The 14,659-nt window shown below is 41.6% G+C and overlaps 1 protein-coding gene across 1 annotated transcript; it reads right to left on the reverse strand.

The window, feature by feature from the left end:
• Positions 1-5,118: 5,118 nt before the first annotated feature.
• PXMP2 (peroxisomal membrane protein 2) lies at positions 5,119-14,602 on the reverse strand. Its single transcript, XM_073671172.1, has 5 exons — positions 14,284-14,602; positions 10,086-10,202; positions 8,348-8,510; positions 7,989-8,108; positions 5,119-6,920 (listed from the first exon to the last, which is right to left on the reverse strand). The coding sequence occupies exons 1-5, from the start codon at positions 14,400-14,402 to the stop codon at positions 6,852-6,854; spliced, it is 588 nt and encodes a 195-aa protein (XP_073527273.1). The 5' UTR covers positions 14,403-14,602; the 3' UTR covers positions 5,119-6,851.
• Between the last annotated feature and the right edge of the window lie 57 nt (positions 14,603-14,659).

Raw genomic sequence — 14,659 nt, forward strand, 5'->3', positions numbered from 1 at the left:
AGGGGTAGTTCACACAGGTCGTAATTGTAGTTGGTGACTGTACCAGCATAGTGGATGAGAAGTTATGAAACCTGAAATGTCGCTGCAGATATTACATTTATGAAGCGGATATTCACTGTGCATTTCATCCTTTGCAATGTGAGATATCAGGTAGACTTTGAAATGCGTTGAGAATAAACTACATATTCTTCAAACTTCAAGGACCTCAGAACTTCTTTTTTACCACAGTATTATCCCCTTTTCCACTATACACTGTGTTCCAAATTATTATGCAAATAATATTTTCTCAGATTTTCCCAAATTACCTATATGAATTGCAGTCATTGTAATTTTCCAGTCAAATAACTATTAGAGTACAATTGAAAGGTTTTTGTACAAACTGCCTATGATAACAGTATATTTTTAAAAAAATAAAACACTCAAACTGCACTCAAAATGCATGTTCCAAATTATTATGCACAGCAGAGTTTTCTACCTTTACATTTTAATAAAGAACAAAAAAATGGTCATTTTTGAAATGATAATGCCCCGTCTCATGCTGCACATAACACATCTGCATCTCTGGCTGCTATGGGCATAAAAGGGGACAAACTTATGGTGTGACCCCCATGCTCCCCTGACCTCAACCCCATTGAGAACCTCTGGAGCATCATCAAAAGGAGTGTCTATGATGGCGGGAGGCAGTTCACATCTAAGCAACAGCTCTGGGAGGGTATTCTGTCCTCATGCAAAACAATTGAAGCAGAAACCATCCAAAACCTGACAAATTCAATGGATGAGTGAGTTCAGAAGCTCCTTTCGACCAAGGGGTCCTATGTGCAAATGTAACATCACCTAGAATAAAGTTTTGAGTTGAAAACTGTTTGATTTCAGTTTGTAATAACTTGCTAATGCTTATAATTTCAAAAATGACCATTTTTTTGTTCTTTATTAAAATGAAAAGGTTGAAAACTCTGCTGTGCATAATAATTTGGAACATGCATTTTGAGTGCAGTTTGAGTTTTTGATTTTTTTTAAAAATATACTGTTATCATAGGCAGTTTGTACAAAAACCTTTCACTTGTACTCTAATAGTTATTTGACTGGAAAATTACAATGACTGCAATTCATATAGGTAATTTGGGAAAATCTGAGAAAATATTATTTGCATAATAATTTGGAACACAGTGTATATCCTGAAAGTCGTGGTGTATGAATAGTGAATTTTCTGCTCAATATGATTGTTCACAGTTGATAAAGTAGAAAGAGCTTAGGATGCAAAGGTTAACTAGGTCTGGTTTTTTTCAACTTGTTCAGTGAACATGTGCTCGACACCACAAAACTTGAAAGTGCCCATGGTAAAATGCAGATAGGAATACAGGGGTGAGATTCCTGCCTATGTCTATGTCAAACTCCTAGAATCCTAAAGGTCTCATTAACATGTTGTAGATTTTGTCAATATTTTTCTACAAAACAGCAATATATTCAGTAGAAAAAAACTCCTCTGGAACCCAAGCCTTTATGTTTACCTTCATAAGTATGTTTTTCCCTGCTCTATTACATCATAAACAATAGGCACCTTTGCAAATACTTTATTTTTAAATCGTACCTGTCATTTCAGAATAAGCTGTCATGAGTGCACATGAAGATTAACACCAATCTGGTCATTAAATGGCTTTATCATCTGTCATTTTTAGTTGTTTTTGAGCTGGTGGGTAGAGATAGCCTTGATACTGCAGTGCTGAGCAGTGTAGCTGGAAATACAATTCTTGGGTGATTTCATTCTGCTCCATCCCCTCCATATATTTCAAAACACTGCTGTAATCTGCTCCCTCAGTGAACTGGGCTATTGGGTAGAGTATGATTTCATGCTGCAGTACTGAGCATTATAGCTAGAAATACAGCTCTTGGTTGATTTCACTTTTTCTCCCCCTCCATAGACTTCAAAAGACCACTGTGATCTGCTTCCTCAGTGAACTGGTAGTCCAAAGGATTTGTTGGAGGCTCACCCGGTGCAGTGGATTCGCTAAGCTGTTGCTCAGGGTGAGCAAAAAAGACCGGAGTTCATGGTGCAGCAGAGCGGGTCTTTCTGTACAACACATGAATCAGCGAGGACTAGGGCAGGGGGCTATGACATACCAATGAAGCTGGAAGCACCAGACAAAGCAGAACCAGATGTGCGGATACACAAGGGAACAGCAGATTGCCTATCCATCTATCTGGTAACTTATTTGCAAAGATATGATTACACACAAGAACAGTAGATGTACAGGCAATCTAATAACTTAAGCCTGATTAGAGGTTGTTCACAGGAAGAGAACTTTAGAGGCGAATAGTTTGGTACCTTGCTTGCAGAGACAGGTCTGAAATGCACCAGCATTAGCAGAGGTGAGATTGTAATAAGGTACATTTTTGTTATAGCACAATTGATAGTGAAATAGCACCAGTCCTCATGACTGAACTAGAAAGTAGTTGCAGATTGCTGAATAACAGAAGTTTTCCGGGGGAGATTAGACACCTGGTTGGAGCAGAGTGAAGTCGATAATGAGACAAACTCATTTAAAACATATAGTAGCTAGGGACTATGCTTCCCAAATACTCAGGTAGCTGGCTAAAGCACAAGTCAGACTTAGTGATAATGTCAGAGGTGTTTGCCGAGTTACCAGAGTAACCCCATGTGGACTATGGCAAAAACAGCCAGCCACAGGCGAAAGGAGCAAGGCGTTGTGCTGGAGCCCAGGCAGGTGAATATCAGGATTTTAGAAGTATTTCTCACAAGATATATTACCAAGTTTCTTACTCTTGCTTTTGATTTACACAGTTTGTTGAAATGACAGTGCCCATTTAGTCTATCATTTTGTTTCTACAGCTAGTATATAGTGCTCAGCAGTTTCCAGGTTACATACCATAAGCAAACCCTTCGTAGCCTAATTCTGCATTCATTCTCCTTTCGACACTACAAAGTGCAAGACAGCAAGGAGATAACTAGAAAAGTTTATATTACCTGGCCCCACATGGATTACAAAAAAAAAAAAAAAAGGACCACAAACAGCCCTTCGCCAACTCCAAAAATAGAACAACTTGGTCAAGAAATCATGAAGGGCATTAAGTATTTTGGAGCAGACTGCTATACCTTATGAAGAGTTGAACAAAGTCACTGATCAGACCATTGTACATACCTGGTTTGATCCCCATGTCTAAATGCCTCTGTTGTACAGTGATATAAGCGATGCCTTACAATGACATAGATCTAGGACATTTGTAAACTTTCTCTAGAGTTCTGCTGGAAGTCTTGTAGCTGTCGATCAGGTTCACAAATAAGCTTCAGGATTAAACTTTCCAATGTTCCAAGCCAAAATCCATGCAGAAGCATAAAGAAACAGCAACGATCTATAAAACCCCTTATAGCACTGTTGGTTTATTGAAAAAGTGAACAATAAATCACAGAATGTGCGCATTAATAATTAAAACAATATGTTACAGGAAAAAGGCCTCACCACATAGAAAAGTGTTATTAAATGCCCCAAACCTTTTGGCACCCTTTACTTGTATCACTCCAATAAGAAGGATTTTCTACACCAGCAGTCAGACAAACATACTTCTGAGTTATGGGAAGGCAGCCTGCCATACGCAGACAACGTGTGCATCATTTCCAACAGGGCCGTGGAATCGTAGTTCGTTTTTGTTGGAGTCAGTAGAAAGCCAATTCCATCTTAAAAATCAATTTCATCCATTATTAATATTGGTTAATTAAGTTATTAGCTTTCATGGCAATAGAGACACATTTCAAAATGTTAAATAAGGAGTTTAGAAAAAATAATATTATTTAAATTGGTTTTCCCACAAACAAAGTACATTTTAACCAATAGATCTTTGAATAATAATAATTTCCACAATTGGAGGTGTTTAAATAAAATGTTCCTGTGCTGAGATAATCTTATAAATGTGCCCCTGCTGTGTACTGTGTAATGGCTGTGTCTGACCGTGCAGGAATATGGTCTGATCATACCACAGCTCCTGGACAGGGGAGGAAGCAAAAGAGTATACAGACATTACAGCAGGAGATCATAGCTACTGCTTTCTGTCAAGTAAAACATTTGCTGCTTGTTTTTAAACATGTTTTACCTCAAGAATCAGCTGCCATCTCCTGCTGTAATGTCTGTATACTCTTTTGCTCCTCCTCTGCCAGGAGTTGTGGTATGATCAGACATGTTTCTGCACAGTCAGACACATCCATTACACAGTACACAGCAGGGGCACATTTGTAAGATTATCTCAGCACAGGAACATTTTATTTAAACACATCCAAATGTGGAAGCTATCTTTATACCAAGATCTGTTGATTAAAGTGTACTTTGTTCGTGGGAAAACCCCTTTAAACAACAGTGATGTTACCATTTTGCTAAACTAAAATTTCTTATTACTATTTATTGGCCATTTATGAAGTAGCTGGATATTTATTGTGGAAAAATAGTGGAGTTGGAGTCAGAACCTCGGCTTACTGAATCCACTGCCCTGGTTTTAAATTCTCGTAGAAACATGAACATACTATAGCAGTGTTCCCCAACAGATCATGTTTTCAGTAATTCCCTAGTATATTGCACAGGTGATGGAATTATTACATGGGCAATATTATGGCAATCCTGAAAACTAGCACTGTTGGTGGCTCGAGGACTGGAGTTGGGGGACACTGTACTACAGCCTGAAGCAGGTCATAAACTTACAATAGCTGGATGTAGACAACAACTATTCTTCCCCATTCCATCACGAAGATGGCAGCATCTTAACTCCCATAGGAACAAAGTATCAGATATATTGAAATACAATATGTCTACGCCTTATTTTTATCTTATCTGCTGTCAAGAGAGAAAAATCAGGAAATCTCTAACATTTCAGCCTGGCGCTGATCATGTTAACGAAGACCTTTCACTGCTTTTTTTCCTTCTATTTGTAACTGCGTGCGTCACCATAAAGGATCTGAAAATCTGATTTTATTTATTTATTTATTTTTTTTACCAAACACTCCATTGTGGGGATAATTGGCTTCTGAATTTTAGTGCATTCAATGAGCAAATTTGACTTTCAACTAAGGACATGTTAATAGAGATTCTTCTCTGAGGGCATTTACTTTTTTTTCCCTGTAAAGTGCTGCCCAATCATAAAAAGATAACATCATACAGGGGAGAAAAAAAAAAACTAACAGCCTTAAAGAAAGTAAAAACAAGTATCTTCAGCGTGACCTGCTATGTACTGATGTGTCTCACTTGACCACACTCAGAACTCTATCATTACAGTGCTGGGAAAAGAGGACCGCCACAGCGAGGCACAGTGGAGCACATCGGTCCAGCAGTGACTGTTGCTTACAATGCTCTGGTCTTCGTACAGGTATCGGGCATACCATCAATCTTCTTATTCCCTGATGCCTGGAGTAGTAGAAGAGCAGTGTCGGTGACAAATGCTGCTCCGGTGCGCCACGCAGGGACAGGAGTGAGGAGCTCTCAGCGTGGTAAAGTAAGACATCAGTGTTTTGACCTTCTCTGGCTGTGTTTATTCCCCCCTCCCATAGGACGCTGTTGTGCTATGATTGAGTAGCGTCAATCATAGAGGTGAGTTGTAAAGGCCCCCAGAGAAAAATCTCTGTTAATTCCACCTTGGTTAAACAGGAGATTTGCATATTGGTCACAATAAAATTCAGTAGCCTATAGTGGATAAAAAACATTTTCATCAACTCTTCAGCCAAAACTTATATTCCAGTTCATCTCTTTAGGTTTTTGTTTATTCTTCAGCCCCTTTATGTTGAGGTAGGCAGTTAAACAGTGAAAGGTCCTCTTTAAAACAGATCTAATAAAGTCTCCTATATGAAATGTATTTATAGAAAAATATTCCAATGGGAGATATGTTTTACCAGGGATGTCTGGAAGCCAACACTTACACTGGCCACATGCCTTAGGTAATTGCTGAATTGCCATTTTTCTCAATAACCTTCTCAAACACGTACGCAGGGTTGCCAACCGTCCAGAAACTCCAGGACAGTCCATAAAAATATGGCACATTTTTGCCCTGTCCGTAGAAAAAAAATAAATTGAGGATTTTTTTGAATCAGCAGAAACTTATACAGATTATTTTGTCTGTAATTTTCAACATTTTACAGTGAATGCAGCTGATGTCTTCTTATCAGAATGATGGGCTGGGACATGTATCACTTATAATCATAATGATTTGTTATGGTTTTCCAATGTGTCCGTAAAAAATATTGTCCGTGATTTTTTGGTAAGCCGTCCAGAAAAAATAAAAAGTCAAGTTGGCAACCCTGCATGTACGCTTGGCCCAGGAATGAAATAAAAGTCCCTCGTTCATAATTTGTCTCTCTTTTAGGACCCACTCTTGGCTTTAGCTAAAAGAAACTACATTTGTGAATCCAGCCTGAAGTTCATGACCAGCTTTACACTAGCACAGTTTTTGGCATGCCTTGGATAAGTCTAAAATGGTGTGGCTCCTTGGTGAATCCACTTAGGGCTGTTGGCACGACATTGAGAAGTAGCTGTAAACTGCAAAATTACATGATGACTCCACATTAGAAGACTAAGTCCTGTTAAAATTCAATCTCAATTATTTTGTGACGTAATGCAGCTCCGTTCTTCCTTGACAACAGTTTTCTAAAATAATTCTCTCTAGATTTCTTCTGTATTACTGGCACATATTTTACAACTGACCCTTTAACATAACAAATTATTACAATTAACTTTTTAAAGAAATGTTACAGTAAAAGTTCAGTCTTGAAAAATTATTGCTTAGAAAAATTAGTTGGTTCCTGTTGTCATTGTAGTTTCTTCGGACTGGCCCATCGTTGGCACCACAGATGGCTGTCTCGGTCATTTCCTTGTGGAAGCCAAGTATGCATACCAGAAGAAGGCGACTATATTTGCAAATAATACTCGGAACTGAAGAGAAAGGAAAGTTAAATAAAAATCTTGGTAAGATTTCCTTTTGTTTTTTTAATGCACATAAAATACAATGAGCTATAGGGGGTATGGAGTCAGAACGATGGCTTCACTTCCATTGAAGTACACCTGTCCCAAGTGATTCTCTTTCTAAGGATAGAGTCAAAATCAGAGTTGCATCCAGAAAAGTGGGACGATATCTTTCTCACTTGTCATCCGTGTACTGTCCGTATACTATCGGTTTTTACAGCAGCAGCTATTAATCATTTACAGCTTCCTATGTTACAAAATTGCAATGTATCCATAAAAATCGGATGTTATACCGTGGCTCTGCATGACATCCGATTTTTTTCCCCCTCACACCCACAGACTTGAAGAGGCGAGTGTTATCCGATTTTCAGAGAAAAATTGTGCAGGCTGATTCCCCCCCCCCCCCCAGATTCAGTCAGTGAAAAAAATCGTTCATCTGCACTATTCTATTGAATAACATTGGTCCGAGTGCGATCTGTATTTTTTTAACACATTGCACTTGGACCGAGAATATGGTCGTGTGCACAATGGAATTTGTCAGCACAAAATGACTACTCAAACCAATCAGATGCTCAGTGCACCCTTGGTGTAGCCAAATAGTTTATTGCACCGTCCCACCTACATGCATTTCATCTTTTCTATCTCTGCCTTTCTCTAGCTCCAGTAAAGCGAAAGCTGTCAATCAAGCAAGAGGGGAGGGAGCAGAGATTATTAGAAAACAAGTAGGCGGGAAGGTGTGCTTAACTGCTAGGCTATACCCAGGGTGTGTTTGGTTTGAACAGTCATTTAGTGCAGAGATTCTCTTTAATTACTTACTTGTGGCTATAGTGAGCCTCTGGGCAGAATGAAGGCTTGACACTTTCCATTTTTTAAATGGATTTATAGAAGGGATTTGAACTCCAAAAACGCTGTCTTCTCTGATTCCAATGTAAAATTATGATTTTAAGATTCCCAAGCTACTAGTCAGATCTAAGAGCTGACGTTTTCTTATTTTCCAGTAGAGGTAGACCATTATATAATCTGTGCCATTGTTCTTACCTGCACTGGAACATAATTTACATTGATATACTGAAATGGGGTCCAAACTTTCCAGTTCATCTTTAGAGCTGACCAGTAGCTCTCCTTCAGTTTCCGATTCAGTGACTTCATGTTTTTACCCTGATGGATAAAATAAAAAAATATTTAGAAAAGATGTAATCATATTTCCCAACATGATAGTATGGAGCAAAGTATCCTACTTCTACCTCCTGCATCGGGAGGGGACATCTATAGGTACCTCCTAGGTCTCATACACAAGAAGCAGGCATTGTGCACCTATGCTCTGTATTAAAATAGGACAGATGCAGGATACCTGCCGCCCTCAGATCAGACTGGAAAAGAGGAGTAGAAACACTTACTTCAAGAAAATTCATTACAATAAAGAAGAGAATTAGGAAAGCGGGAGCAATAATCAACCGGTCAAGGAGGAGGCGACGTAGTCCAGCCAGCGGCAGCGAGGAGGGCACCCACTGCTCCAGAAACAAATAGAAGTAATGGGACAGCGGCCCGGTGAAGAATAATCTGGGGGAAAGAATAGGTAACTTTACAAGTCGGCATAACTGAAACAGCTGACATATTAAGAAATGTTGGATTATATTTTTTAACTACACAATTTGTATTGAACAGCAGATACTGCACCATAGTAAAAAGTCAGGAAGCAAGGCCATACATAGTCTTGCAAAAATGTGTTTGTTTTTTTATTGCCTCAAAATAATGTTTCTTTGAAAATGGTCCTAACCCTTTAGTGCAGACCTGGGCAAACTGTGGCCAGTGAGCCACATCCAGCCCTCTGGCTGTTCCAAGTCTCGCCTGCAGATGGAGAGAGCCAAAGGGGTGAAACAGTTGGCCACGAGCCGCACCATGCCCTCGGCCACAATCCATCCGCCGCCTGCTGTCACCGCAATCAGCATGTTCGGGATACAGACAGCTGTGAATACATTGGTGGAGGATGAAGCTGCGGACTCCATCTTCCACCAAACAGCGTGCGAGATAGCAGTTGCAATGGCATCATTTCATCGCATCAACTGTACACTGCGGAGTCAGTCTCTGTGGGGGCTCATACTGTATAAAAGAGGCTCTGTGGGGGCTCACACTGTATAAAAGAGGCTCTGCGGGGGCTCACACTGTATAAAAGAGGCTCTGTGGGGGCTCATACTGTATACAAGAGTCTTTCTGGGGGCTCATACTGTATACAAGAGACTCTGTGGGGGCTCATACTGTATACAAGAGACTCTGTGGGGGCTCATACTGTATACAAGAGGGTCTATGTGCAGGTTTATACTGTATAAGAGGCTATGTGGGGGCTCATACGGTATATGGGGGATGTCAGCATACTTATTTTGGCTCAATATTAAGTGATATTAATTATTTTATGTTAATATTAATATTGAACAATTAATTTCAGCCTATTGGTTCGGACCTCCACAACAGTCAGTGTCTCTCATGTGGCCCCCCCAAGGGAAAATTTAATTGCCCACTCCTGCTTTAGTGTATACATGTCTCATGCACATGTATGCGTCGCCATGGTGAGAGACCATATAAAACTTCTTTGTATTTGAAAAGATTGAATTAAATCATAGAACACATTGAGATGACCATCTCCCCTTTATGCTGTCGTTAGATAGGATTATATGGAAGACCTGTCGAAAACATTTTGAACCTAGTTGGAAAAGAGAATAATCACTAATAAGGAATCCCTAGCCGTTCACACTGTTCTTTGACCGGAGGCATGATGGCTGACCTGAAACCTCCAACTGAGAAATACCAGCAAGCTAATCTGCAGCCTGTAAAAGGTCAACTGGGCGCACACACGTGACATAGTAACAATTTCATTGCTGGAAGCTTATGAACAAGAGAAAAGAAAAGCATGCTAGGGCAAAAGATTTCACCATTTTAAATAGTTTTCCAGCAAAGTCAGAGGGCTAAGAATCCCATGGTCAGAAACATGTAAGCAGGCTACAGATGGATTTCTTCTGAATGCTCCTGGATTTACGAGTAATGTATAGTATATGCGTAATCAAATGCTGGACCTTTCTTCCTTCTATTATGAAGATCTCTCCCGTGTTTCAGCAGATCCATGCAAACAGACAACCTTACCCATATGCAGCAAATCGAAGTGGTGCCACCAGGTCAACGTTTTTCGGCAACGTTTTACATCGGCGTCTCCTTTCTATGCTCTGTGATAAAAGATTCCCCAATGCAGATAGAATTGCGCTGTAAATAAAAATGATGTTTCAATGTAAGTACAAAAAGCAGATTTCTACAATGATACAGATGTGTCCACACTTTATAAAACATCTTGATATACAGCCCCAAGTAACTGGCTCATTTGTCCGATGGGTAGAAATAATGAGCAGTCGTCTGCGGTTACAGGGATAAGTAAGATAAATTAGGGCAGCACGGTGGCTCAGTGGTTAGCACTGCAGCGCTGGGGTCCTGGGTTCAAATCCACCAAGGACAACATCTGCAAGGAGTTTGTATGTTCTCCCCGTGTTTGCATGCGTTTCCCCCGGGTTCTCTGGTTTCCTCCCACTCCAAAGACATACTGATAGGGAATTTACACTGCTCAAAAAAATAAAGGGAACGCTCAAATAACACATCCTAGATCTGAATGAATGAAATATTCTCATTGAATACTTTGTTCTGTACAAAGTTAAATGTGCTGACAACAAAATCACACAAAAATCATCAATGGAAATCAAATTTATTAACCAATGGAGGCCTGGATTTGGAGTCACCCCAAAAATTAAAGTGGAAAAAGACACTACAGGCTGATCCAACTTTGATGTAATGTCCTTAAAACAAGTCAAAATGAGGCTCAGTATTGTGTGTGGCCTCCACGTGCCTGTATGACCTCCCTACAACGCCTGGGCATGCTCCTGATGAGGTTGCAGATGGTCTCCTGTGGGATCTCCTCCCAGACCTGGACTAAAGCATCCGCCAACTCCTGGACAGTCTGTGGTGCAACGTCAGGTGGATTGTGGGAGACATGATGTCCCAGATGTGCTCAATCGGATTCAGGTCTGGGGAACGGGCGGGCCAGTCCATAGCTTCAATGCCTTCATCTTGCAGGAACTGCTGACACACTCCAGCCACATGATGTCTGGCATTGTCTTGCATTAGGAGGAACCCAGGGCCAACCGCACCAGCATTTGGTCTCACAAGGGGTCTGAGGATCTCATCTCGGTACCTAATGGCAGTCAGGCTACCTTTGGCGAGCACATGGAGGACTGTGCGGCCCTCCAAAGAAATGCCACCCCACATCATTACTGACCCACTGCCAAACCGGTTATGCTGAAGGATGTTGCAGGCAGGAGATCACTCTCCACGGCGTCTCCAGACTCTGTCACGTCTGTCACATGTGCTCAGTGTGAACCTGCTTTCATCTGTGAAGAGCACAGCCTCTGGACACTATGCTGACAGACACCGCAAACCTTCTTGCCACAGCTCACATTGATGTGCCATCCTGGATGATCTGCACTACCTGAGCAACTTCTGTGGGTTGTAGAGTCCGTCTCATGCTACCACGAGTGTGAAAGCACAACCAACATTCAAAAGTGACCAAAACATCAGCCAGAAAGCATTGGTACTGAGATGTGGTCTATGGTCCCCACCTGCAGAACCACTCCTTTATTGGGGGTGTCTTGATAATTGCCAATAATTTCCATCTATTGTCTATTCCATTTGAACAGCATGTGAAATTGATTGTCAATCAGTGTTGCTTCCTAAGTGGATAGTTTGATTTCACAGAAGTGTTATTGACTTGGAGTTATATTCCGTTGTTTAAGTGTTCCCTTTATTTTTTTGAGCAGTGTAGATTGTGAGCCCCAATGGGGACAGTGAAGATAATGTATGTAAAGTGCTGCGGAATTAATGGCGCTATATAAATGAGTAAAATAAAAATAAGATGTATGTCACTTGTCATAATAGGCCGAGCGCTCAAGTACTCATGCAAGTTATCATGATCCGTTGCAATCGTCTCCAGGTGTAAATATCCATAGATGGCATTTACACACAGCGAAAATGGACGATTCAATGGTCCTGCAGTTAAGAATGATGTTGCATGCATGCATCACAAGCACGCTTCCTACTGGATCATTAGTGATCATCAAGCAAACTGGTGGATTGTCTGCTTGGAATCTAATGCACAATTCATGCCAAAATCCATGTGACATCAGAAGACAACATACGTTTTCCATTTCCTCAATCTCATTCACAGAAAGTCTGCACGCAGATATGTGCATTATCGGGATCAAATCCGGCTTCATATACACTACGTGGGTCCACATTACGCCTACAGGAGCTTTACTGATCTCCCATTCTAAAACCATAGGCATTAATGTGGAGCTGGTCCTCGCCAATGAAGCTATAACAGCTTCTTCTTATGGGAAGACTTTCTACAAGATTTTGCAGTGTGTCTGTGGGAATTTTTTACCATTAATCCATAAAATCATTTATTAGTGATGTTGGGTGAGAGAATCATAGAATGGTAGAGTTGGAAGGGACCTCCAGGGTCATAGTGTCCAACTCCCTGCTCAATGCAGGATTCACTAAACCATCTCAAACAGAGAGGGCTCACATCACCATTCTAGTTCATCCCAAAGGGGTTTGATGGGATTGAGGTCAGGACTATGGGCCAGCCACGTTCTTTGACACCAAACTCACCCAACCATGCCGTTATGGACCCTGCCCTGTGCACTGGGGATCAGTCATGAAGGAACAGAGAAGGGCCTTCCCCAAACTGTGCCCACCACATTGGAAGCTACAATTGTCCAAAATGTCTTGGGATGTTGAAGTATTAAGATTTCCCTTTATTGAAACTAAGAGGCCTAAACCAACCCCTGAAAAACAAATCCATAGCATTACCCCTCCTCCACCAAAACTTACAGTTGGCACAATGCAGTCAGGCAAGTAACGTTCTCCCGGCATAAGCCAAAATCACTCATCCATCAGATGCCAGATAGAGAAGCGCTATTGGTCATTCCACAGAAAACATTTCCACTACTGCTGTGCTTTATACTACTCCATCTGGCACTTGGCATTGTGCTTGGTGATATAAGGCTTGTATGCAGCTGCTCGGCTAGAAAACTCGGGGTGCAGTTTGTGCTGATGTTAATAACAGAGGAGGTCTGGTCTCCACTTATTGTGTCAGTAGAGCGATGGGGACTTTTCTGCCTTATGCAGCCCTGTGCTTTAACTTTATGTGACCCGTCTCTCACGCTTCCACTTATCTATAGCACCACTGATTGCGGATTGTGGAGTACTTAGGATGGAAGAAAATTCAGACTACAACAATGGCGCCTATACAGGACCACGCTGGTATCACGTGAGATCTTTACCTCCTGTCACATAAGGTAGTAAAGACTGGTTTCTGGGCTGTACTTTATGCACACAGGGCAATGGCACTGAATGAAGAACCTGAATTCCCATTTCCGATACTTTTCTCCATATAGTCTATGTTGTAAACATTTCTAAAATGGAAATACCCATTCTGCGGCTGTTTATGTGTGGTGGGCGTGGGTCTCTGCACCCCCATAGTCATCTAGAGCAGACTGCTGACTAGCAGGGCTGTGGAGTTGGAGTCAGTATAAAATGGACCGACTCAAACTCCTAATATATATAATAAATTGGGTACAGTAGTTCAATGCAGTTTGTGGGGAATATTTTTTCATAAGAATTTGGGAAAGTTATGAAATGTCCTATTCCTGATCTAAGGGTCTAGACCAGTGTTTCCCAAACCCCATCCTCACGGCCCCCCACAGGTCATGTTTTCAAGATTTCCATGGTATTGCACAGGTGATGGAAGTATCATAAAGGTATCAGGAATTCTCTCACCTGTGCAATACTAAGGAGATCCTGAAAACATGACCTGTGGGGGCCATGAGGATGGGGTTTGGGAAACACTGGTCTAGACTTTTAACGGATATATATCTGTGCTGCAGTAAATTTATCATTAAACATGAGCCATGTATGAGGGAGTCGGAGGTTTGGCTTACTGACTCCACAGCCCCAGCACCTTCTGTGATCATCCCAGCACATCAGACTGACTAATCCCCATGGATCGGGATGGGATTGATAGGACTGTAACTTATCACAGTCAGGGCTTAGTTACTATCATTTCATATGCAGCAACATAGAATTCTGTTGCAGAGTTTGTGTACGATTCATAAAGTCTACAGACGAGATCCCTCCAGATTTGGGGTCATGACGCCGATCACTAGGAGAAGCGATCAGCACTGGCAGGACTACAGCTCCCTGCATGTCCGGGCACGTCAGTGCTGGCAGGCTACATTACCTGGTCAGCGCCTTGGTAAGGACAGGACGGCTGTGCAGCAGCTGCAGGTAGGTCCGCAGGAGCACTGTGTGCTGGGGCATGCTGCGGGGCTCAGGGATCGGTTTGGATGCAAGCGGCATAGTTGCACTAACCACCTGCTCCAGCTGTCAGTAGGTGTGGAGAGGGGACCCTGACTCCGCCTACGTAACTATGGCAACCGCCTGGACTCTCCGGAGTGCGACATCAGACGGAAACTGAAGAGTCCGGTATGGAGCAGCAATGACACATGGGTAGGGCAGCGTCTAGAGCGAAGGTTTTATTTTATTTTTTTTTTTTTAAAGGGGGTTGACGTCACCGGAAAGGGCGGGGCATCCCCAGTCCAGGTCAGATCTGATTC

Source organism: Phyllobates terribilis, unplaced genomic scaffold (assembly GCF_046119375.1).
Source record: "Phyllobates terribilis strain yellow unplaced genomic scaffold, ASM4611937v1 Scaffold_1__5_contigs__length_1240528914, whole genome shotgun sequence".
Classification (NCBI taxonomy): Eukaryota; Metazoa; Chordata; class Amphibia; order Anura; family Dendrobatidae; genus Phyllobates; species Phyllobates terribilis.

Coding starts and splice junctions, on each gene's coding strand:
- PXMP2 (XM_073671172.1), bottom strand. CDS start 14,402: ATGCCGCTTGCATCCAAACCGATCCCTGAGCCCCGCAGCATGCCCCAG. Junction 10,203..14,283: donor CTTACCAAGGCGCTGACCAG/GTAATGTAGCCT, acceptor TTTTATTTACAG/CGCAATTCTATCTGCATTGG. Junction 8,109..8,347: donor TTGTAATGAATTTTCTTGAA/GTAAGTGTTTCT, acceptor TTTATCCATCAG/GGTAAAAACATGAAGTCACT.